The sequence below is a fragment of the Seriola aureovittata genome, chromosome 11 (assembly GCF_021018895.1).
Source record: "Seriola aureovittata isolate HTS-2021-v1 ecotype China chromosome 11, ASM2101889v1, whole genome shotgun sequence".
In the NCBI taxonomy this organism is placed as follows: Eukaryota; Metazoa; Chordata; class Actinopteri; order Carangiformes; family Carangidae; genus Seriola; species Seriola aureovittata.
The window spans coordinates 18,790,076-18,815,585 of NC_079374.1; the positions used below are offsets into that span (position 1 = coordinate 18,790,076).

The window sequence follows — 25,510 nt, forward strand, 5'->3', positions numbered from 1 at the left end:
ACAACAACCTACCTGCTAACCATGAAAAACTATGTGCTAGTGTACCAAGGAAAATTGGTGCTGTTTTAAAGGCTAAGGGTACTCACACAAAATAGTGAGTTAATGTTTTTCTTCCTCTTTACTGCACTTTGTGAACTTAACATTATTTTTGAAAGTATCCTCACTCATCCTCAAGTGCATATTTTATTATATTATTTGCATGGACATACAGATCAAACAAAAATTTAAATGTAAACTGGACACCAACCGTGGTTTCATTGATCTTCGATTGGTGGTATACAGAATAGATATAGTAGTAGCAATAACCATTTCACCTAATGCAAAGAGGATTCACCCAGCCTGACCCCCCCCCTTCTTCAAAATAAAGTGCGTCAGTGTGCGTCATACTGAATACTCGGTTCTCATTGGTTAAGGAGCCTGATTCAAGAAAGCGCACGACCCACGTGACCCTCTGCCATTTGATGGTAATGAGACTGCGCAATATCATCATGGGCAGTTAACGTTAAGGAGTGACAGTCGAGTCGATATTAATGTCAGTTTTTTTATATATATTTTGTGAATTCCTGGTATTCTATGCACCTTAGTCCTTCGTTTTAGAGGTAGTTGTTTTTGGAAGCCATGCGGCGAAGTAAGGCTGAAGTGGACCGTTACGTTTCCTCAGTACAGAGTTCCTCTCCCTCACTCAAAGAGGTAAGTTGAACCGGCGGCTAACGTTAGCGTGCTGCTGCCATCATGTCAGCCAGCATGTGTCAGCCTCAACAACCGGTTAAATGAACACTAGCTAACGTTTGAATTGACGGGACGTTAAATAGTTCAGCCTTAATCTCGTGTTCTGTGTAAACTCTGATAACCGTAACCGGTTAGCAGCGCGGACGTTAGCAAACCGGCATGGTAACGCCTCGTCTTGTCCTCCCCTTTATGCCCGGAAAATGCGCGGCAGGGTTGTTACAGCAGAGCTAGCTGATTAGCCCTGCTAGTTAGCAATGACACAGTTAGCTAGTTCGACCACTTGTGTAGTTGATACTAGTTTTATACACTTGGAAAAACATAGCCTTAATGCCGATTTTAACCGGAATACGCGCCATTAATTGATTTATAGTAGCGGCATGAAACTAACTTTATCAGATATTTGCTGTTATTTAGCGAACTGCTGATTAGACTATCTTTAAACAGAAGTTACTGGACTGGTACACAGCTAGCTTAACTTTAATGTTGCATTAAGCAGTGTCTGAATCATTAGATTGTATAGTATTAGTAAGAAGAGTGAAAATGGCTGTGTGGTTTAGTTTGATTGATATCATTATGAAGTAATAATTAGAAGAAACAACTTTATATATACAGCAATTTTCTTAACAAAGTTGCTAAGTGCTTTACTTAAAAAGAAAAACAATGAAATATACAGTTGATGCATGTAAATAAAAACCAACACAGGCATCATAAAATAGCAAAGGTGGCGTGATCAAATATGAAATAATCATAAAGAATGTTTTAGGCAAGGATTTAAAAGATGCTAAAGATATAGTGTGCCTGATCTCAATAGTTTGATCCACAGACTGGGGGTCACCTTTAATTACTAGCTGAGATCTACGAATAACAAGGAGAGAATGATGGCATAAATAAACTTCAATATAAAGTCCTAAAATCACAGTGATTTCATTGTCAGTCTTGATGTAGAGATGGCAAAGTCCAGGTGACTTGGTGACATACTATCAACAACCCAACACAACAAATACTTCTTTTGTCATCAACGAAATCGTTTCAAGTCAAACATCAAAATAAATAAATGATACAAAAATGACTCAAGTCGAAATAAGACCGTTTTCAAAACTAGGGTGCTTACTATATTATCTTAATGTGCAAACGTAAATTATCCCATATCCTGGCAATACAGAATCTAAAGAAATATCTGGCACCAAAAGCAAGTAAAGTCGAGTTGACTCTGTACCATATGGAAAAAAAACACTATAATGGAACAAGTATCCATGTAGGTATTAAAAGTTGACAGGCAACACTAGCTCAAGTCTGGTGGACAAGGAAGGCGAGCAGTAAATCATAAATGAGTTTAATTCCATAGCCATGTTGGCCGAGAAGTTGTTTGCTTTTATTATGTCAGGACAGGGGGTCATTTGTATCTAGGATAAAACCATCCAAAAAGACATCTTGTAAATTGAATTTTAAGCCGTAATGACATTTATTATTATGGCCTCTAACCAGCAAAAGTGAGAGAAAGTTTTTTTGTTTTTTTTGTTTTTTTTAATGACTCCAAATATTGTCCTTTTACTCATATTCATCTTCAATGTTTTCTTTCCACAGAAGCCAGTCAAAGGATTTTTATTTGCTAAATTGTACTTTGAAGCAAAGGAATATGAACTTGCGAAAAGGTAAGCACACAAGCTTCCCTGTTGTTGAGTGAATGTGTTATTGCTTCAAAGAGATGTCTCTGTTATGTTGACAGTAATTTTGCATGTTTCATGCTCTTCCTAGACATGTATCAGAGTATCTCAAGGTCCAGCAGAGGGATCCGAAAGCACACAAATTCCTTGGACAGCTCTATGAGAAAGAGGGAGACATTGACAAGGCAGTAGGATGTTACAAGGTAGGAAAAACATGTCATTGGGGAAAAAAAAAGTGCAAAACAAAGCCTTTCTTTGTGAAAGAATGCATTACAAGATGTGCTTGTGGATGTGTCATCCTAGTGTTTTAAAATTAGGATGATCAAAGTCTGCTGCACACCCTGCTTTTAATGTAATGAATTCCAGGATTTGTTGTTTAAAGTCCAGTTCTTCCTTCCTGTTCACATGTGAAAGTGAAAGGGCATTGAGCAAAATACCAAACGCAAAACTGCTCCTGATGGCCAGGCCAGTCTGTGGTTGTGTGCATGTGGGTGAGTGGGAGTCATTCAGGTTAAAAAATGTTATGCGAGTGCAGTCCATGTACAAGTTGATTCATAAAGTTACAACAGTTCAAATTGAAAATGTGGAATAATATGAAGGAGTACATGGATAACAATGCTCCTTGTTAACTACCCTCATTTTGGTTGGAATTTTATCCAATGCCAATTTACAGCAGGTGGTTTGTAATGGAGGACTCATTCCACAGCCCAATAACCATACATTAACTGGCTTGTGTCAAGGCAGCCAACCCTACAGCATGGATAAAGTCTTAACTCTAGCTTGCATTGCAGCTTATCTGGCTGCCAGCGTCCGATTCTCTAAACATCTTAACTCCTTCAGCTTTCATTTTCTTTTTTGTTTGAATTTAAAGACTGTTAATTAGGGCTGGGTGTTGGTGTAAATTGGTTCCTGTCTATCAGGTTACCCAAAACTCTTTTAGTTCTGCCATTACACCTCATAGAAGGTTTGCAGAGCTGAAGAAATTCAACGACAGAGCTGTGAAGAGATCTATTTTAGTATACAAGGTTAACCTTAATTATTGGCGTACCAACCAAACCGGTATTTGGGGTTTATATTAACACCTGAATAGGGAGGGGAAGTTACGCAGCTCTGAATGTACTTTCATTTACTTTCCTGTCGACCTCTTCCATCACATACTATACAGTTTTAGATATGTTTCCTACCTTCTTTGGCATCAGCTATGTGAAATTTGAAAGTTGCAAACACTATGATTGTGTAGGTCATTTATCAGAGTGACCATTTAATGCCCTTTATTTGTTATGTTTTCCGAAATGGTTGTGCATTCATCTCACTCGGACAGACAAATAATAATGGACATGAACATTTTCAGGGTTTTCCTTAGGCTTCTGGAGGGCTGTTGTGTGATGAGAATCAAGTGACATTAGTTGTTTCTTGCATGTAGAGGCAGTCAATGCTTAAATCACAGATTCTCAGCAAAATTGAATGCACCAGTAGTAACAGTTTTTAACAAAGACCCATTCACAGCTGTATTACCATGTTACAAAAATATGACTGACTTAATAAAGGCTACTATATGCTCACTGTGATGCATCACTTCCAGAGGGTCTAAATTGATTTTTATACTGTGCAGAACAGAAATCGATCTGGAAATGTAGCACATGCTCTTAAAAAATGTTCAGAAGTAATACTTAAAACAGTGTAGTTCGATTCTAACTGATGCGATAAAATATACAAAACTATAGGTATGTTTGTTAACTCATGTTAAGTCGCTTTTTCCCCATACACCTTTATTCAGATGGGACACCCAGCTGGAACCCCACTGTAATCATGCACATCCTGAGCCCATGTGCAAAGTCAGTATTGGGGTTGATTTTCGGTATTGTTGAGCACTATTGGCTATAAACCTTATTCATTTCCAATTTTTTTTATTGCAAGTCATTGTACTCCAGCTGGGTATACCAGATGGGAAAAATGCCCAGCTGAGCTGTTAAAACACGGGGTGAACCACAAAGCAGCATGACCAGGACTGACTATAGTGCAACCTGCTGCTGACAGTTTGCAGCTTAAATAAAACCACCTCCAGACTGTATTAAATTTAAAAAGAAAATGAGACATTTCATTATCATAGTGTGAGAAGGAGGAGGTGTCAAGTTTTTATTGTTATCACAAAGTTAAGAGCCAAAAGAAAAGCAGAGCATATTATGCAGATGGTAGGATTTCTTAAGTAAATAAAATCAAGAAGTAAAATGACATTGAAGTTTACAGCTTTAAAGGTTTACAGTGTATGAAACTATCTTCCTTTGACTTGATTCCTCATGTTTATTCATTAGCTTCATAAGCCTTCCCTATCCTTGGCACCCCAACATGTGACTGAGGTATAAATAAAGTAGCAATTCTCCTCATCTTTCTTTCCCACCTCTTTAAAGTTTTGGAAGTATCTTGTCCTTTGGATTGATCACACGTCTGCAAGTTTGTAAAAAAAACTGACCCTAGTATGCCTTCATCTCTGTGTGTGTTCGTAGCGGTCGGTGGACTTGAACCCAGCCCAGAGGGACCTGGTGCTGAAGGTGGCTGAGTTACTGGTCAGTAAGGATGAATGTGACAGCAGAGCAGAGTTCTGGGTGGAGAAAGCGGCAAAGCTTCTGCCAGGAAACCCTGCAATCTTCAACCTGAAGGTGAGGCTTATTTTCTTTTGAATCCCCAGTAAGACCTCTGTTGTACACTGCAGCTTTAAACCATTAAACTCATTTAATATCACTTTAAATTGGATTTGATTTGTACCTCACTCTGTTGCCATTGTCTTAAATTTAAATCGTACTTTTCATGAATAGGACTTTGCTCGCCAGTCCTGTGTAGATCCAAACCAGGAAGGAGGTACATAATAACTAAAAGTGCCAAGGATGCCATAATGATCATCTTTTTGGTTTATCTGTGTTGCTTCTCGCAGGAGCGTCTGTTGAGTCGTCAGGGTCAGCAGGGTTGGAACCGGTTGTTCGACCTTCTCCAGGCTGAGCTTGCAGCAAGGCCAGGCGATACACATGTGAATGTGAAGCTGGTTCAGTTGTTCTGTCAGGACGGCCGACTGGATGAGGCCGTCAAACATTGCCTGGCTGCTGAGAAAAGGGGCATGCTGAGCCACAGCCTGGACTGGTACACAGTGGTAGTGCGCACACTGCAGGTGAGCATGTACTCAAATTTAGAGGGCCACTAGTTATAGTATATTTGATAGGGTAGGACAAGTATGCTTTTTTTGAAAGCTTCTTAAAATCTAACCTGTTCAACTCAAATAATACTAAAAATCTATGACTTTTTTTTCAGGAATATCTGGCTCAGCCCAGCGTATCTAGCAATGAAAAGATGTGTCGGCGTCTCCAGAGGGAGCTGCTTTTGGCCCATTGCAGCCTCCTGAGAATCACACTGTCTGAGAGCATCATGCAGCCCAGTCGTGATGCGCTCAGAAGGTATGTCATGTTGAGGTCTTGGGGTGTTGTAAGCATACTCTGTAGACAAGCTGTATTCATGAAATCAAATCTAAACCTAAAGTCCTCTTTACTCTCATTTTTGGATTTTGAAGTAATTTCCCCCAAGACTGTTTTTATATTATATTTATAATATTTTTATATATCCTAGCCTTCTAGTCACAATTCTTTTTTTTTTTTTTCAATTAAATTTCTATGCTTACAGAAGACATACAAGTTCATGTCTTTCATAGCATTGTGAACATCTGTTTTCTTCTAGGTGACCATTTGTTTTCATTATTCCAATCAAACATAACTGCTGGAAACGCTGCACTCTATATTAAAACTGTGTTTGTGTGTGTGTAGTTTTGACCAAGCTATGCAGACACTGAGCAGCGTTGCAGGCCGCCACACAGATGAGCTTTGTGAGGTGTTTGTGGAGATGAGAGGTCACCTCTACCTGCATGCTGCCACACTGCTGTTGAAGCTGGCACAGGATCGCCAACAGACCTGGAGGGTTGTCATTGACCTGGCTGCACTGTGCTACCTGCTGGCATACCAGGTACTGACATACCAGTTAACACAAATATACCCAGTACTTATCATCTAGCTAACTGCCAGTCAGTTTGTTCTTCCCTTTCCATTTACAGATTTTATTTGGCAGCCACAGCCAGGAGCTATTAAATATAGTCAGCTTTTGACAGTTTGTTGTCCTTCCACCAGGTCCCCAGACCAAAGCCTAAAGTGACCAAAAGAGACCAGTCAGCCCCACCGCTCCTGGAACTGCTGGCCAACGATCGACAGAGTCAGGCTGGACACATGTTGCTCAATCTGAGCACTGATTCATCCACCTTAATCAGAGAGGTCTGTCTGTGTGTTCTGAGTCAGTTTAGTTGAAGCTTACTACCAGGTTTTTAACCAGGAATTAAGTGCTTTATGCCACATAAGGAAATTATAATTAATTATGTTATTATTAATTTAATTTGGCATGGGTAAAATATCTGACACATGGAACTTAGGCTTTATGATTCAGCATGATGCAAACATCTTACCTCTCTGTCACAACTAAAGCAGATACACTATTGCTTTGTCTTTACAGTCCAGCACTAACATTAATAATTTATGCATCATATTCATCATATCAGACATAGACAACACTGACAAAGTGATGTTTTATTTTATATTTTTAGAAACAGACATAATAATTTTATGTTGTCTGTGTGTAGGTGGTGGAGGCATTTGGAAATCGTAGCGGTCAGGACTCTCTGTTTGAACTCCTGTTTGGACCACAGGCCTCCACTGGATCTTCATTTATTGCCAATGATGACATTCGTTCCATTAACACCACGGCTCCAGAGCTCTCTCAGCTTGCCAAATGGGACACTGGTACAAACCTAATAATCTGACTGACTACTAATGTACCATGAAGATTTCTCCAGTTGTTTGTTATTTTCCCATTTCACTTTTATTTTTGACAGCTGTAAGATTTCACTTTTCAGGTACTACAAAACAGTGGCAGAAAAAATGCCATTTTTCTTCACTCCTACATGGTAATAACTGTGGTGCCTCCTCTGTAGGCTCCATCCTACTGCATGGTGGTGACTTGCAGCATCTGAGTTGGTTGGGACTGCAGTGGACTCTCCTGGCTCAAAGACCAGCCCTACGGGACTGGTTAGCACAGCTCTTTCCTAGGCTTACCCTGGAAACTTCCAAATTGGACACAAATGCACCAGAGTCCATCTGCCTGCTGGATCTGGAGGTAAGCGGAGCCATGTGGGCTGCCTTTTCAGATTAACATAATTTATTAACGAAAGCAACAGTCCACACTGGCTATAAACGAGAAGCACGCAAGCCTTACCTGCATGACTTCAACATATGTCTTTGCTAATAAAAAATGAAAGGTTTGCTTAGCCAACTGATCTGTTTTTTGCCTACTGCCATCTAAATCCAACCATTTACGCCTTTGCTGTTCCTTTTGGGGTTTTTTTGTTTTTATTTATTTTTAGGGCTGGAGCAATAAAGGGTGCGAGGACCCTATTGTAATTTTTTATTGTTGTTAAAATTGATTCTGAAATTTGTGGTTTCCTGCACTTCTTTCAAAATGTAAACATGTCTCTGTCTCCTGTCTTGTTTTTTCCCTCCAGGTTTTTTTACAAGGTGTGGTGTTCTGTAGTCACTGCCAGCTCCAGGAGACGGCAAAGATCAGCAGCGGAATGAACCAGCAGCAACATCAGCAGCTCTATGAACCTCGCTGCCTCCCCCTTCCTCTACTTCGCCTCTTGACCACTGACAGACAGAGGGAGTGGTGGGATGCCATCTATAGCCTCATTCACAAACGAGCAGCGTGAGTCTGAGAACTCCTGAGATCCAGATTGGATAAGGCACTCGAAGACAAAAAGTCACCAGTAACCTGGGTTAAAACTGAACATATAGTATATCTGCCTAAGTATAAGCTGTTATAAATGATTATATCAACCACATCTGACATAATGGATATGATCAACTACCTTTATTTACTTAAACAAATTACATTGTTTAAAGCACATTGTTTGCAGAATATCTAACAATACAAGACCAGTTATTTCAATGTTGTGTTGAGGTTTTATGTGTGTAAAACCATGTATGCCTTGGACCATGAGCAGTTTCAGAAAATATTCTGATAATAAAGGCAAATCAGATCAAAATCTGATATTGAGATGGCAGCGTTGAGTGCATTATGCAAGTACAGAATAATTTTGTAGTCTGCCTGTCAAATAGTTTTTATCTCACTCTCTGAATGTTGTCAATCCTGCAAAATTTAAATAGTGATGGTGCCAGTAATGAAGTTAATGTATTTAAACGCTAAATATTAACTTAATTTAAATGTCAGTATGGCTGTTAGCTGTCAGGCTATTTCTCTATAGACCTTAATCAGTTGCTAATTGATATTGCCTCAACATTTTCCCCAAAACACTTACATTGAAGCTCTTTGTGTCACTGTTAAAAAATATTTAGACACTAGGTCAAACATGAAGCAGAGTATTTGAGTGTCTAGCAGTTTCATAAGTGACATGAACAGGCCAAAACAGGGTACTCACTCATTTTAGTGTAATTATACAGTATTTAAACAGTGCTTTTGATGCTTGTCTTCTTGCAGCCCTAGCATGTCAGCCAAGCTACGGATGATTGTGCAGCATGGACTGAGCACTCTGAGGGCCGGAGAGAAACATGGGCTTCAACCAGCACTGGCCATCCACTGGGCTCAGTGTCTCAGCCAGACGGTACACACACATGCACACATTTTTGTTTGTTTTGTGTTTTTTTTTTTTTTTTTTTTTTTTTTGACATATTTCGTGTACTGATATAGTTGTTTGATTGTAGTTAGAATATATGAGCAAGACTCTTTTGTGTGCCTTTATAAATGGATAAGTAGTAAACCAAACTCAAAATCACTAAAAACACTGTACTTGCTAACTTAAATTGTGATTGACAAGTAAATCTACAGATTACTGTATTAAGAGTTCTTCCCCTGCCTTTACACTATGAATGCTACTTGACTGCAGTGGGAGAAAAGCATCAGTTATGTGGGTGGCAGTCATGCACACACAGACATTCAGCACAGACAGAAAAACACCACTTAGATAACACAGCACCTTGCCAGATACTGCGCAGGGACACACATGCCTTTACACCTGCTCCTTTCTGTCACTCACTCTACAACTGCTAAATGTGATCAACTTTAAGTTGTCGAAAGGGCCACATATGCTGCCTCTCTGACTGTGCATTTGTTTAGTGTAGAATTTGCAACTGAAGAAACTACTGCATGCACTGTTTTTCTTACCTTGTTAATATTATCTGCCCTGCATTAAGCTAATGTGGCTGGCTCACCTCCCCCGTCATCTGGTTGTGTTTGTATGTTTAATAACCCAGGGTGATGGAGTGAACTCGTACTACGACCAGAAGGAGTACATCGGCCGCAGTGTCCACTACTGGAAAGTTGTCCTCCCACTGTTGGAAAGGATCAAAAACAGACGCAGTATACCTGAACCCCTCGACCCCCTCTTCATACACTTTCCCTCCAAAGACATACAGGTTAATATTGTGCTCATGGTTTCTTTTTATTATAAGACAGTTTGGATATAGGTTGGGTGGCTGCACCTTGTCCACTCTTTCCTGAGACAGTCTAGTCTTGAGTCTAAAGATGTGAAGGTTTTTCGCTTTGCCTGCAAATAACATCATCTTTGAATCTCTGGCATAAGAATAGCTATTAGATTCAGTCTTTTAGGTTTTCATGAATTATGAACACGAGTGCTGTGCTGTATGAGTGTGTTTCTTTTCTTGGTTTGGAATTCATTTAATGAATGACCTTTGTTTTTTTTTTACTTAAGAACTGGTCACACAATTTTTTTATGTTGACATTTTTCAATCAGTCAGTAGTCCTGTAGGTCAGATGGTAGAGCATGATAGATGTTAGAGTTTGCGGTTTGATCCGGTTTGCGGTTTGATCCGGTTTGTATCTGTCCCTGTTCAGATTTCATCTGTGAAGGGTTATGAAGAGGAATTCAAGATAGCATATGCGACTCTCCTTGACATTGAAGGCAGGACAGAAGAGGCCATCGCTACCTTGGAAACCATCAATAACATGTCATCCGTCTGGCATTTGGCTCAGGTAAGTCATTGGCTTCTACACAACATAAATGAGATAAGTTAGTTATTTTTTGTATTTATGTATGTATTCACTCACTCACTCACCAACTCAGTTTTAGGTTTACTCGATCAGCTCCCATTGATGGCAACTAGTGGCTCCAAAGTCCCTTAAAAAGCAGGAATAATAAATTATGTAATAAAATAATGTCTTATTAAGAATAGATGACATTTTATGAGCTTAGACCTAATAAAAATGCATCATGGGAGTTGTGTTAGCACCAGACCTGATATTACAGATGTAGATGTGCTTATTCTAACTCAACATTTTTCATAGTAATGAAAACTGTGAATATGGTTTTGTTTGTATTGCAGCACATTTTGATGATTGATGCCAATAGTAGTATGAAATGGCAAAGTAGGAGCAGTTACAAAATTATCCATTGTCAGTGCCACAACATGTACATAAGAGTTTTTTGACGTGGGGTTGTGTGAGGTACTCATAAATAGTCGTTACATTATCCACAGTAGATTCTTTCCAGCGCGCAGTTTGAAAGCACACCGGGAGCACAGGACCTCGAGAAAAAAAAACGTGTTATAGAGACTTTTAAAAACACCCACCGAAACAGTCCAGTATCCATTTAAATATACTCTTCATATAGAATATTTTCAGCAGTTTATCTTTGCGTCAAAACAGCACTTTCCTTTTGACATTTTTCAACCGCTGAACTACCCTATTCCTATTTGTTGATGATTCCCAAAAATTCACCTGGATCAGTCTGCTAATGTGATATCAGATTGGTGTATTTTCAATATGGAAGCTGGTTCTTCTGACACCTGTCCATGTTCATGTTCAATTTTTTTTTTATGATGTGCTCTGTTTCCTTGGCAGATCTACCAGCGGCTGTCAGAGGAGGCCAGCAATGGGGTTGAGGAGACCCAAGACAGGTGCATCACGTTCCTGAGAAAGTTCAGGACCTACTTGTCTAAGATCTACAATGCCAATGCTGATGACATTGACAAGGTAATTTTTTGAACCTTCAAAATATCAAAGACAAAATTAGCGACTTAAAATTTCACAATTCATGTTTAATGACATACTATTTGTTTTTGTGTTTGTGTTGAGTTAGCATGATGGACACTGGTTATACTTGTAAATGTGAACTCTGCAGCAGAATAACCTATGTTTTGTGTCCCAGCTGCCTGTGTCCATGGAGGAAGTTGTGGACCTCCTGAATGACGTGAACCAGCAGTTGGGGGAGAGTGGGGAGGCCATGGATGAAGACGAGGAGAAAGAAGAGGATTGTCGAAGAAGACCAGCCCACTCTAGCCCTGCTCATCCCACAGAAACCAGTGCCACCATATCCCACATCAAGTTTTCCACTCCCTCTCCTAACAAAAGCTTGGTCTCTCCTTCCAAAAGATTGGTAGGTTCACATTGTTGGTTATCAAGACCACTTAAGGCTTCTTTGTGTCTTTTTAAATTTTAAATGTTTCCTTGTAGTTATCCTAGAGATTTTGATTCAAAACACAATTAGTAATTTTCTTATAATTTCTTTACCTTGTCATTCAGATTTCTCCCAAGACACCACCTCATTGGGTGGAGGACCAGAAAAGTCTCCTTCAGATGCTGTGTCAGCAAGTTGAAGCCCTCAAGGTCAGGATTAGAGATTAAACATCTTTTTTTAAATTTGATTTCACACAACCCCACATGTGATTCCATTTAGAAGTAATAGGTGATCACTAACATTACTTAAGTTTAAAAGAAAAACCCGAAGCCAGTAGAGTGGAGAGTATGGTATGCTGTTAGCCATAGTTGGGTGCATTATGCTGAATTTATCATGACAAAAGGTAAACATGGAAGAAGGAGTTTGCAGCAACAGTAAATCAGAAATCAGGGAAGCTGCTTATGGGAATGTGAAAGTATATTTAGAAAACAGGAGAAATTGCACATAATGATCTGATTCTTATGATAACCTGTTTCCCTGCAGTCGAGGAAAACAAAAACCCCAGGAACTGTGTGACAGACATTCATTAAAATGAGAATGTCACAGTATAAAATGTTGATTTTCTACATGGATTGATGCCAAATCACCATTGTATGTAAATTTTTAGATTTTGGTTTAAATGTTTTGTATAGATGTGTTAAGTTGTTTCTCATTAAGCTCCTTGTTTTGCAGAATGAAGTTCATGATCTGAGGCACAACTCTTCAGGGAACGCAGGCTCTCCTCATCATAAGATGTATGGGGAAAGCTACGGGGCTGAGGGCCTACAGGAGCCTTTTACCCCAGTCCAGTCCTACCACGGTGCCCCTTTAACAGGTAAACACACCACATAGAACCAAAGCATGTCTAAATATTAATTCTATATTTTTCTCTACAAGTATTGGACAGACTTTGCTTGTAAAATTAACATCTTCATATATATAATTTGTCCTTCTTTAAGTTGCCACCACAGGCCCTTCTGTGTACTACAACCAATCTCCAGCTTACAACTCTCAGTATCTCCTGCGCACAGCAGCAAATGTAACCCCCACCAAGGTAATCATCATCTAACATTGGTTTACATTAATAAACTTGCTTGGAGTACACAGAGTAACATTTGATTTTCATTCTTCTCTCTTTACACAGGGCCCAATGTATAGTATGAACCGTATGCCACCTCAGCAGCATATGTATGCCTACCAGCAGCCCACTCACACACCTCCACTGCAAACAGCCCCAACCTGCATTTACCCTCCTCAAGAGCAAGTCTTTGGTGCCCCTCTGCGATTTGAATCGCCAGCCACAAGCCTTCTTTCTCCATATAGTGAAGAATATTATGGCCAGAGTGTAACCCAACAAACCACTAACCCTCCTCTACCTGAGCCTGGCTACTTCACCAAGCCATCTGTTGTCCCTGTTCAGCCACCAAAGAGCATAGAAGGAAAGCCAGTGGACTTTGGGAAGCTGTCTTTCAGTCAGCAGGCACCTGCTGAAGTCCCCAAAGTGCCTAGTTTTGGAGCAGGGGCAGTTGCCCAGTCAACACCTTCAGCTGCTTTTAAATTCAACTCCAACTTTAAATCCAATGATGGAGATTTCACTTTCTCAGCTTCTCAGGCCAAGCACAGTGAAAGTCTCCTTGGTCTTCTTACGTCAGACATTCCCACTAAAACAGATACTGTTCCAGAGAAGCCTCCTACTCAGGAGCAGCCTCCCAGCCAAACAAGCATTTTCACCTTTGGCACTAAAAGTGCTACTAGCTTTTCATTTGTTGATTCTGCACAGAACACTGGCACTGGAAGTCTCTTTGGAAATGTGGACCAGCCATTTAAATTTGGGGATGTTACCAAGCCAGTATTTGGGTTACCCAATTATGCAGCAGAAGAAGAAAGGGCAGCAGAAAGTGACAATGACAGCACTCATGTTGAAGAGGATGAGGATGGCCCTCATTTTGAACCCATTGTACCTCTTCCCGATAAAGTAGATGTGAAAACGGGTGAGGAAGAGGAGGAGGAGATGTTTTGCAACAGGGCAAAGCTATATCGATTTGACACAGAGACAAAAGAGTGGAAGGAGCGGGGTATTGGCAATGTCAAAATCCTAAAACACAGCACTAAAGGGAAGGTCCGCCTCTTAATGAGAAGGGAACAGGTCCTTAAGATCTGTGCCAACCACTACATCACTGTTGATATGCTACTGAAACCGAATGCTGGCTCTGACAAATCCTGGGTCTGGAATGCCATTGATTATGCAGATGAAGAGCCTAAGACAGAGCAACTGGCCATCCGCTTTAAAACAGTAGATGAGGCATCGCTTTTCAAAGCTAAGTTTGAGGAAGCCCAGAAAATTGTACTCAAATCGCCAGAAGTGCATGATCAACAGGAGAAGAAAGAGGAAAGCTTAAAAGATTCAGAGTCACTGGCAGCCCAGTTTGCACTCAAAGAAGGGGAATGGGACTGCACTGTGTGCTGTGTAAGAAATAAACCCACAGATATGCGGTGTGTTGCATGTCAAAGTGTCAATCCCAATTCTTCATCTAAACAAGACATTCAGGCTTCTGCTGAAACCAAAGCCAGTCCCTTTACATTCAAATTTGGGACTGATTCATCAAAACCCAGTAGTTCTGGCTCTACATTTACTGGATTTGGTACTTTTGGTGCTTCTATACCATCTTCATTTACATTTGGGACTGGCACCTCAAAACCTGCTGACACAGTAACCAGTGCATTTGGATCTGGCTTTGGAAAGAAGCCAGGGCAGTGGGACTGTGACACATGTTCTCTGAGAAATGAGGGCTCTGCAGACAGTTGTGTTTCTTGTAAAGCTGTTAAAGCCTCAGCTAAAACAACTGCCACAGCACAAACCACACCAGCTGTAGATGCACCTGCAACGCAGCCCTCTATATCTGCTGTTGACTCTGGGTTTGGTGCCCAGTTTAGCAAGAAGCCTGGACAGTGGGACTGTGATGTATGCGAAGTAAGAAATGAAGCCTCTTCTGACAAATGTGTTGCCTGTAATAGCCCCAACCCTGCTGCTAAGTCAACAGAGGGGGCTCCAGTATCATCAAATCTGACAGCAATTTCAGGATTTGGGGCTGATTTTGCAAAGAAGGATGAGTGGAACTGCAAAGCCTGCCTGGTCAGAAATGATGCATCAGCTGCTGAATGTGTTTCCTGCCACGCCCCAAATGAGGCACCCTCTTTAGAAGCCATGTTTGCCAAGAAAGATGGAGAATGGGATTGTGACACATGTCTGGTGAGAAACAATGCTTCTGCCAGTAAGTGTTTGGCTTGTCAGACACCAAATCCCAATGCTAAAAGCACAACCAGCACTGCTCCCTCAGCCTCCACCTTCAGCTTTACCTTTGGAACCAAGAGTTCATCAAGTCAGCCTGCTGGAACTGGATTCACAATGCCTTTTGGAACTGGCAGCACTTTTCAGTTTGGTCAAAACAAAGATAAAAGCGCAGCTTCTTCTTTCAAGTTTGAAGCTCCTCAGTCTGGATCTAGTACCACAAGTGCTTCAGGCTTCTCATTCTCAATGCCCATTCCATCCAGTGGCTTCAAGTTTGGCATTCAGGACACTGGTAAAGAAACCCCCTCAACTGATAATCCAACACCTCCATCAGGGTCAGCCTCCAGTTTTCTTAAAAGCATAGCAGAGAAACACAATGAGAAAGAAAATGAGTCTACTTCCTCAGTGGATCAAACGGAGCAAGATCAAAATCCATTAATTTCTGGAAAAACCGATACATTCAGTTTTGCTGACCTGGCAAAGTCGTCTGGAGCAGACTTCCAGTTTGGCCAGAAAGACCCCGATTTCAAAGGTTTCTCTGGGGCCGGTGAGCAGGTGTTTTCATCATTCCAGGCAACCCCCACAAAGGCAGATGCCTCAAATGAACTGGAGGATGACGGCATGTATAAAACGGAGGAAAATGACGATATCCAGTTTGAACCAGTGGTTCAGATGCCGGAGAAGGTGGACCTGGTGACAGGGGAGGAGGATGAACAAGTTCTTTATTCTCAGCGTGTCAAACTTTTCAGATTTGACTCCAGCACCAGTCAGTGGAAAGAGCGTGGTGTTGGAACCCTCAAATTCCTGAAAAACAACAGTAATGGCAGGCTCAGGGTGCTGATGAGAAGAGAGCAGGTTCTGAAGGTGTGCGCCAACCACTGGATCACCACCACCATGAATCTTAAGCCCTTGGCAGGCTCGGATAAAGCGTGGATCTGGATGGCCAATGACTTTTCTGATGGAGATGCTAATCTTGAACAGCTGGCTGCTAAGTTTAAAAGCTCAGAGCTTGCTGAGGAGTTTAAAGAGAAGTTTGAAGAGTGTCAGAGACTTCTTTTGGACATTCCCCTACAAACCCCCCACAAGCTGGTTGACACAGGTAGAACGGCACATCTCATTCAGAAAGCAGAGGAAATGAAGTCTGGTTTGAAAGACCTGAAATTCTTTTTGACTGATGAGAAAACAAAGATCAAAGATGATGAAAACCAGGCAGATGTTACAACATCCAGCAACGTGTCAAGTCTCGTAATCAAGGCTCACAGTGAAACCACTGGCCCCACCTTGGAGTGGGATAACTATGACCTACGAGAAGAAGCGTTAGATGATACTGCTGACTCATCAGTCTATGCCTCTCCCATCGCCAGTAGCCCCTTGAGAAAGAACCTTTTCCGCTTTGGAGAATCTACAGGTGGGTTCAGCTTCAGTTTTCAACCTGGCATTAGCCCATCTAAGTCTCCTGCTAAGCTTAACCAGAGCAGAGCCTCAGTGGGTACTGATGACGAGCAAGATGTAACCCAGGATGAGGAGAGGGATGGCCAGTACTTTGAACCTGTGGTCCCCTTGCCTGATCTGGTGGAGATTTCTACAGGAGAGGAAAATGAACAGGTAGTCTTCAGTCATAGGGCCAAACTGTATCGCTACGACAAAGAACTGGGTCAGTGGAAGGAGAGGGGTATCGGAGACCTCAAGATCTTGCAGAATTATGACACCAAACGAGTGAGGTTGATAATGAGAAGAGACCAGGTACTTAAGATCTGTGCCAACCATTGGATCACAGCAACCATGAAGCTTGAACCTATGAAAGGTGCTGAGAAGGCCTGGGTCTGGAGTGCCATGGACTTTGCTGAAGTAGGAGAGGCTAATATTGAGCAGTTAGCTGTGAGATTCAAACTGCAGGATACTGCAAATACATTCAAACAGGTCTTTGAGGAGGCTAAGGTTGCACAAGGGAAAGATGAACTTATGAACCCAGTGACATCTGGAGTTGTCACATCTCAAGACAGTGGAGCTGCAGGATCTGCAAAGACTGCTACAGCTGTATGTGGGAAGGCAGCCATTGCTGTTCTGGAAGAGACCACAAAGGAACGTACAGAGCTTTCCCCTGACAGTCAGCCATGTGCACCTGGGTCTCCTGGTCCAGCCAACACCTCAAAGACAGTGGTGTCTCCCCCTAAGTTTGTCTTTGGCACTGATAGCCTTCAGAAGATTTTTGGCACTCCTAAATCTCACTCTGAGACAGAGGAATCTGCATCTGGTTCGAAAGCCAAAGATTCTGGACGACCTGCCAAGGCTTCACTTGCAGCACCTGCGTTCAAAATCCCAGAGAAAGGTAAAAAAGAAACACATCTTAATACAGTATATGTGAAATATTTGTCTGATTTTCTGTTTTTGAATGAGTATCATGACTGTTTTGTTCATTTTATTTTTACTTCATTGTCTTGTTCCATCTGCATCTCATTGCTCCATCATCTTAGTTGACCCAGCCAAGACCCTCCTCAGTTTTTACTAGGACAGAAATTGGAAAATTGGATTAAAATCTGATTTCTCATTTCATCCACATGTAGCCACTTTCTATGCTGTATATTGTTTAATTTACTCAAGATATCCCTGTATCTTTAGTAAACATGAATACAGTAAATGATCTACAGCAGGTTTTTGGTTCTGCACATACTGTATGTTGCATACCCATAGATTGTCTAGTACCAATACTTAGAACACATTTTTTATATATTTCAGTCAGCACACGGTCATAGTATTTAACATTTTTATTTGAACACTTTTGGCCTTGTTTTCTGATTATGATACCAACCTCACAATTAGTTTCTCTTCGCCCAACAACCCATCATCCCTTAGGGCTGGATTTTAGGCTTTTCAAAGATAACCCAATGGCTTTTTGGACCAGCACATCAACCACCCAATTTGAACCCCCAGGTACTCTAATCACTGCAGTGTGTGTTAACACTTCTCAGCTGTCACCTGGCTGGCCCTTACTACTAGAGAGAAATAACCTGGATGCACGGAGTGGAAAAACCAGTGGAGCTAATGTTTTGCATGTCCAGTGTGGCGAGGTGCAGTTTTTAATATACAAAGAATTTTAGTAATTTATAATAATACATCATATCATATAATCTAAGATATTATATATATATATATATATATATATATATATATATATATATATATATATATATATTATAATAAGAGTCTCACACAGGAGGAAGTTATACAAAATGACAAAATGTGGTGTTTTGATTTTCTGATTTTTCTTCATTGTCGAAGTAGTGAGTGATGCATAATGTCATAAAAGGCAGTTAATTAAAATGAGTTTAAAACTGTGACTAAATTTAAAGCTATATTATCATAGTGTTCCTCCTTTAGATTTAGTTCAATAAAAGAAGATCCATTTTATCTTAGGTGAGTTGTAATTCAGTATTATCATAAATGATTCTTTCATATGACTCATTATAAACTTAGCAGTTTGTCATTGTGGTTCACAGCTCCCATGTCTAAATGAAATTAAGTGAAATTTGACCAAAAACTGTTAGTTCGAGATCTTATATTGTCGTTAGAGTTTTCCTCTAGTAAACTTTCAATTTATCTTCACAGTGTTTCTCCTGCTAACCAAAGAGCAAATATCAAATTATGTTTGGTTAGACTTTCTCTTATCTGAGTCTTGAATCTCGATCTGAAGGGCAGTCATAAGATCTCATACTATGCTTGAGTTCATAGGGGTGTAAAGGTTTTTCTGTGATGCTAAAATTGGGTTGGGTATGGAAATGTGATAATGTAATGATGAACATAGTTAAATTTGGTAATTACTAATGACCAGTTGATTAAACAATAGACAGAATCAAACTTGAGTTTTGACTCCCAACAGCAGGCACGTCAGTTAAAGTTAATGTCTATTGAAAAGTGAGCTGAGAAGATTCCACACAGAGCGTTCCCTCAGAGAGGAATGCACTGTGCAAACGTCACACACTCCATTTTTAGTGCAGGATGTGTAGCAACAGTGTGAAATGCAATTCCCTGTCCAGTCTGGCTTCTGCCAGTTATGTGCAAAGGCCAATTAGAGTTAAAGCTGTGGTATTTATGCGGTTTAATTTTACAATATCATGTGTCCAACAAGTGGTGTAGTCCATCAAATAGAATGAAAAACACAGAGACATGCATACAGAAATGTTCTCTTAATACAAGTTGTCTCACACATTTGTAAATCAAATGCATGCCGTTCCTTTTTGCTGTGCATGACTTTTTTGTGTGTGTGGAACTAACACCTGCGGTTATATAGGGAATGAAGCAGATTCATCTGTTCTAAGCAGTTCCTTACCTGCCTGTCTATGTACTGTTCTACTTGTGTGTCATAGGGCCCCCTCAGGCAGAAGGAGGTGGTGCAGGGTTGGAGGAGGACTCCGAAGTGGAGATTGTGTATGTCAGGGAACCCACTGCTGAACAGGCAGCTTTAGCCAGGAAACTTCTGCTGCCATTCACTTTCTTCTGCTACCAGAATGAACCAGGCTACTCCAGTGATGATCAAACTGATGGTAACTAACATACAAAACAAGAATAAGAAAATACAACAAGAGTATAAAAGAGTGACTCATAACTTTTTTAATTTGAATTTTTGCAAAATTTCTTTTAATATTTTGCATAGATAGTATAGTCACCTTTCATTAATTTACTGTCAGCTCATTCATGAACAGAAATATAGTCTTAATCCCCTTAGAGTGGTAGAAAAGCTCTTTAGTGCTTTTGCAATGTGCTGTTTTATTGAAGCAAGCTCACCTTGCTTTATGCCTACGTGACTACGGTAAATACATTCCATATAACCATCACGAAATTTGAATATAGGAAAAATAAATGTAAATCACTCTTGTTCCAATGTCCAAGTCTGTAGGAGTGAAGTGGGAACAATGGAATCGACATATCTTCTCTCTTGGCAAACATGATTACAGATGTAATTTACGCTAAATACTTGAATTTGTTTTGATTTCCAGATGAGGACTACGAGTCAGCAGTAAAAGCCTTGAATGGAAAGCTCTACCCTGATCCTCTTGAGAAAAAGGATGCAGCATGTGGTGATGGTATGTATGTTACATCATGTCACACAGTGATACTCTATTATGTCCAATAGCTCAACCTCACTTATTCATCAAGTACCATTGCTTTGATTCAGTGTGCCATTCTCTAGCCCTAAACTTGTGTATACTGCATTCAGAGCCAGACTGCCAGGTGGTGTGGGAGAAGAAGCCAACGCCGGAGGAGGAGGAGAAGGCCAAAAGCCTCCAGCTTCCACCCACCTTCTTCTGCGGCCTGAGCACCACAGACAGCGACACAGACCACGACAAGCCTGAAGACTTTGAGACAGAAGTCCGCAAGGCACAGCAAGACCTGGTAACAGATACAGCATTTAGAAAAGCACTGAATAATTATTGAAGGCAAATAGACATACAAGCAGACTGAATCTAAATACTAGGGATGTCCCAATAGTTTTTTGGCCCTGATCCAAGTCCTTTAATACTGGGTATCTGCCAAAACCAAGTTTGATCTGAGACTTATGCTCTGCGCTTATTGAACACTGAAGATCATGGTTAAAAAATATAAAGTTCATAAGCTTAAATTATTGATATGATATGAATGAAAGTTGATTTGGAAGAATACTACTCTGACCGTGATGTCTCACTTTAAAAAAAAAAAAATCACAAGTGAACCCAGTTTTTTTTCAGTGGTGTTGCAGAGTGGAGGTTCTTTCCTCAAAAGCTATTTTTGATGAGAACTGACAGTGTTGTGCAGAGAGCTCACAAACCGACAACAGCCAAGTTTAATTTAGGACTGTCATCAACTTGCTAACAGAATCAACATTAATTAGTAACAGCTGATCCGGCGTACTGCTGGCGACATTTGTATTTATGTTTGTGTATTTCTCCAACCTCAGTGTCTGAACTGAGAATCATTGACCGCTGCACCCAAATAATTACATTCACACTGGCTAATTTTCTCTGGCTTATGAAGCAGGATGCTGGCTGTCCTAAAGAAGAGGAGCTACAACACTAGCAGGCTGCCCAGATCAGCCCTGATACCGATCCTTAGGATATGCTTGGGACATTTCTACTAAACACAATAGATGACACAGTATTCATGCATGTGGTAGATTCAAAAACACAACTGTTTCTCCTCCATCAATGTGATGGCCAGGTTATATTTATATTTTGTTAATGTAGCATTTATAGCACAATTATGGTATCAATATTTGTTATTGTCAAAAATGTATTTGTTGCGGTGAAGGTAATCCGAGTTTCATTCCTAAATTTGTATTAGGATGCCCAGTTAAACGAAGCTGGAACGGCCTCCACTGCTGAACCCTCAGAGGAGCTGCTGCCAGTCCCATCATCCAGCAGCACAGACACCGCAGGCAGCATATCTGCACCTGAGGAGCAGACCTCAGACCAGCCAACAGAGACTCAGAGTGAAGCTCCTAGCAGCAGCTCTCCCATTGACCTGTCAACGAAGAAGAGCTCAGAGCCAGATTCCAACGGTGGGACTGCAGCTTCTACTGTTTCTTCTACTACAACCAGTCAAGGTATAGACCATTTCCTGTTCCTCACTGTAGATGTAAGACCACTGACGGTCTACCCGTTGAGTGTGGAACTGTACTGGTTTGTTCAATTTGAGATACAATCTTCTAAGTCAAAATATTCCTGCCAGCTTTAGAAACAAACAACCATCTTCACAAGATTTATCAATGATGTATTACATGTAATCATTGATTAACTGGTGTGTTGATCTGTTCACCGGCTCATGAGTATATGTATCTGTGGAAGCACTTAGTCCAGTTGACTCCCTTCCCCAAACTTAACAGTGGGAAAGGATGAATTATTAGCATCACTACAGGCCTAACAGCCCAAACCTGTCTGAAGTTAAGAAGCTCTGACATTCACGTTATCAATTTAACAGCATCCCTGTTTGTATATTATGAAATTCAGTTCTGTTCAGCTCAAATGTTGTTACCCCATTTAAGTTTTCTATACTGTTCAAAGGTAGTGTAAAGTGAAAAGTCCAAAAATCAAATCGAAACTAATTTGTCTCTCAGAACTTTTTTCTTTTCCTTCAAACCCATTAATCATGGATGTATCAATATTGTTAATGTAATAACATCACACCTACTGGAGCCATTTTTATGATGAGTACTTGCTTTTGATATGGTGTTCATTGCATTACATTGTGTCATTGGTACGTTTTAAGCAAAAAAAAAATCAAAACTTCCTCTACCACTGAGTATCATCTTTGACTTCAAGTTATGTTTATGGCAGGGTTATTGCTTCACATAACTTTACACTGTTCATGATGCTGTGTCCAACCCAGTGTCTGCGGCAGTTGTGCAAACAAAGAGAAGATGTGAAATAAACTGCATTAAGTTAAGTACTTAATTATAACTTTGTTCCTCCCACCACAGACTCCTCCTTTGGCTTCAACTCATTTGGTGGCTTCTCCTTTGCTGACTTGGCCAAAAACACAGAGGGATTTGCATTTGGAAACCAAGGTTGGCTTTTCTTTTCAACAACTGTCTTGCCATGTCCCTATTGGTCTCTACTAAGGTATGATCACAGCAAGATTATATTTCACTACATATTTATTGTTTTCTCTTTCATGTAGACTCCAACTTCTCGTGGGCAAACGCTGGAGCAACAGTGTTTGGGCCCGCAGTGTCCTCAGCACCAAAAAACAACGGTGATGAAGAGGGCAGTGATGAAGAGGATGCCCCTAATAATGTGGATATTCACTTTGAGCCAATAGTGTCACTACCAGAGGTAGCTTACTCTGCTGAGCTCCAATTTTTTTTTTATAATACATTAAATTAAAAGTTTAGTGAATGCTGACCACAGCTCATCGTGTTGTCTCTCTCTCAGGTGGAGACAAAGTCTGGGGAGGAGGATGAGGAAATCCTGTTTAAGGAGCGTGCCAAGCTGTACCGATGGGACCGGGACCTCGGCCAGTGGAAGGAGCGTGGCATCGGTGACCTCAAGATCCTCTTCCACCCAACCAAACATTTCTACCGAATCCTGATGAGAAGAGAGCAGGTGCTGAGGGTTTGTGCCAACCACACCATCTCACAGGCGATGGAGCTCAAACCCATGAATGCCTCAGCTAATGCACTGCTGTGGACCGCCACCGACTACTCAGGTACACACACAGTGTTGATATGAAGTGAGTTTCTGCACCACATTAGTCTGTTCTTGGTTTCAGACTCCTCCTCTGTTTTTCCAGACGGCGACGGCGTAGTGGAGCAGCTGGCAGCAAAGTTCAAAACCCCTGAGATCGCCGAAACCTTCAAGAAGACCTTCTGTGAGTGTCAGAGCCGAATGGGCCCAGCCGGCAGCGACGACTCATGTATCTTCTCACCACAGATGTCTAGAGTTCAAGAGCACTCCAGAGACAGTAATCCACAGGTGTTCCTTAAAGTGTCAGCTGATGGCCAGACACTAGGAACTATCACCATAGAGCTTTTCTCCCATATTGTCCCCAAGACGGCAGAGAACTTCAGGGCTCTCTGCACCGGAGAGAAAGGCTTTGGACTGCGGGAGTCCGTCTTCCACAGAGTCATACCAGCCTTCATGTGTCAGGTGAGGAGATGACTTCAGTTTCACTAATAATTACAATGTGAAACTTGCTCACTGGTGTTTACTGTACATGCTTGTAATAATGGCACTCGTATATTTGACTACAGTGTTTAATCTTCACCTGGCAAAACAAATTCCAGCAGATATTATTGTTACCTTAGAGCTGTATTTGAATGGATGCGATTAATCTGCTTGGGTCAATGCCTCAAATATTGCACATCATGGACTGGCATCTTAAAATGATATTCACGTGTGGTGTCACTACTAACCTCAGTGTACAATTATGCAGCGAGGAAGAACAGCATAACAGATATATAATTGAAGCACACGCATCTGTAATACTTCGTGATCCAAGTTGTTAAAATAATTATTTTACTAATACAGAATATTGTTTTTATAATTCTATCAAATCATTACTGTATATCACAGAGGAAATAATGTATTTTTCAGTAATAGATCTCTATGTAACACTACTAACAAGTTCTCCAATGGTCTTGTAGGGCGGTGACATCACAAACAGTGACGGCACAGGAGGAAAGTCCATCTATGGCAGCAAGTTTGAGGACGAGAACTTTGATGTTCGGCACACAGGTCCAGGTATTCTGTCAATGGCCAATCGTGGGCGCGACACCAACAACTCACAGTTCTTCATCACCCTGAAGAAAGCCGAACACCTGGACTTCAAACACGTGGCTTTCGGTTGGGTTCGGGGTGGCATGGATGTGGTGCAACAGATGGGAGAGCTGGGCACCAAGGGAGGCACGCCTACGAAGAAGCTGGTCATCACAGAATGTGGGCAGCTGTAGCTTTTTAAATGTTAACATCAAGATTCACAGCTTGGTTGAGGTTATAAAGTCAAGGTCAGAGAGGCCTTTGGATAATGATCCCTGTGCAGTGCATAGCCTCCTGCTCCATAGTGATTAGGCATCTGAGAATTAAACACCATCATAGGACTACTGGCCAAGACCTTTCATCTTAGAAACTTGACTCCAATAACCTGGGATTAGAAATTATTTTTCTTTATAAATTATTATTTCACAAATGGGAAAGATGGTGTAGTACTACGCGGGGGAGGAGGCACTTGGAGCAAACATAATATATTGTTGCTCTGTTGCACTTGCATCTTTATAGTCTGTCAATAAATTCCCATTTGTTTATTTTGTGTGTATAATTGTACATGGACTACTTTTTTAATGTCTATTTTTGTTTTACTGTCTTGCATGTGTTCAGTTTGAACGTGCTGGTCCTCTTCATAAGCTCCACTTGGGTATTTTTTCCCTTTTTGATGAAGTCTTAACTATAACTGAAAAGTGAGGTTGTTATTTGAGAGCACCTGTTGGTTTGTAACTGTGCCCCTGCCTTCTCTCCAAATGCTGCCGCTGTGTACTTCTGACATTAGGGCTCCCCCAGTGATTTTTCTTTGTGCAGATGGATTTCACAATGTTCGGATAATTGGGCTTCATATTTGACCACATGAACTTCAGTCATCTCACTGTGTTGTCCTGTGGACACAGGGTGGCTGGACGATCACATTACATCTGGTTTGGATTTTACAAAGGCGACACATTATCATTTGAGATGATCACTATTAAAATAAAAATGGTGCTTGTACCAAAATAGTATGATGATAAAGGACAAATAAAGTTGCTTTACAAGTACCAGA

At 40.9% G+C, this 25,510-nt stretch overlaps 1 protein-coding gene across 2 annotated transcripts; it reads left to right on the forward strand.

The window, feature by feature from the left end:
- The first annotated feature begins 470 nt into the window (after positions 1-470).
- Positions 471-25,510, forward strand: ranbp2 (RAN binding protein 2). 2 transcript variants are annotated; one of them, XM_056388824.1, is made up of 30 exons: positions 471-690; positions 2,314-2,381; positions 2,485-2,596; positions 4,898-5,050; positions 5,323-5,553; positions 5,694-5,836; positions 6,200-6,395; positions 6,557-6,697; positions 7,060-7,219; positions 7,411-7,592; positions 7,978-8,177; positions 8,970-9,093; positions 9,743-9,904; positions 10,344-10,481; positions 11,349-11,480; positions 11,656-11,883; positions 12,030-12,113; positions 12,637-12,778; positions 12,903-12,997; positions 13,088-17,561; positions 18,086-18,163; positions 19,597-19,773; positions 20,227-20,313; positions 20,448-20,623; positions 21,548-21,809; positions 22,683-22,769; positions 22,883-23,037; positions 23,137-23,410; positions 23,495-23,850; positions 24,348-25,510. In XM_056388824.1, the coding sequence occupies exons 1-30, from the start codon at positions 619-621 to the stop codon at positions 24,651-24,653; spliced, it is 9,195 nt and encodes a 3,064-aa protein (XP_056244799.1). In that variant the 5' UTR covers positions 471-618; the 3' UTR covers positions 24,654-25,510. The 2 variants fall into 2 exon arrangements, with proteins under 2 accessions (XP_056244799.1, XP_056244800.1); XM_056388825.1 differs by lacking the exon at positions 18,086-18,163.

Excerpts from the sequence above, each read along its gene's own strand:
- ranbp2 (XM_056388824.1), top strand. The coding sequence starts at position 619 with ATGCGGCGAAGTAAGGCTGAAGTGGACCGTTACGTTTCCTCAGTACAG. Across the intron at positions 6,698-7,059 it reads CATCCACCTTAATCAGAGAG|GTGGTGGAGGCATTTGGAAA; the intron begins GTCTGTCTGTGT and ends GTCTGTGTGTAG. Across the intron at positions 21,810-22,682 it reads TTCTACTACAACCAGTCAAG|ACTCCTCCTTTGGCTTCAAC; the intron begins GTATAGACCATT and ends CTCCCACCACAG.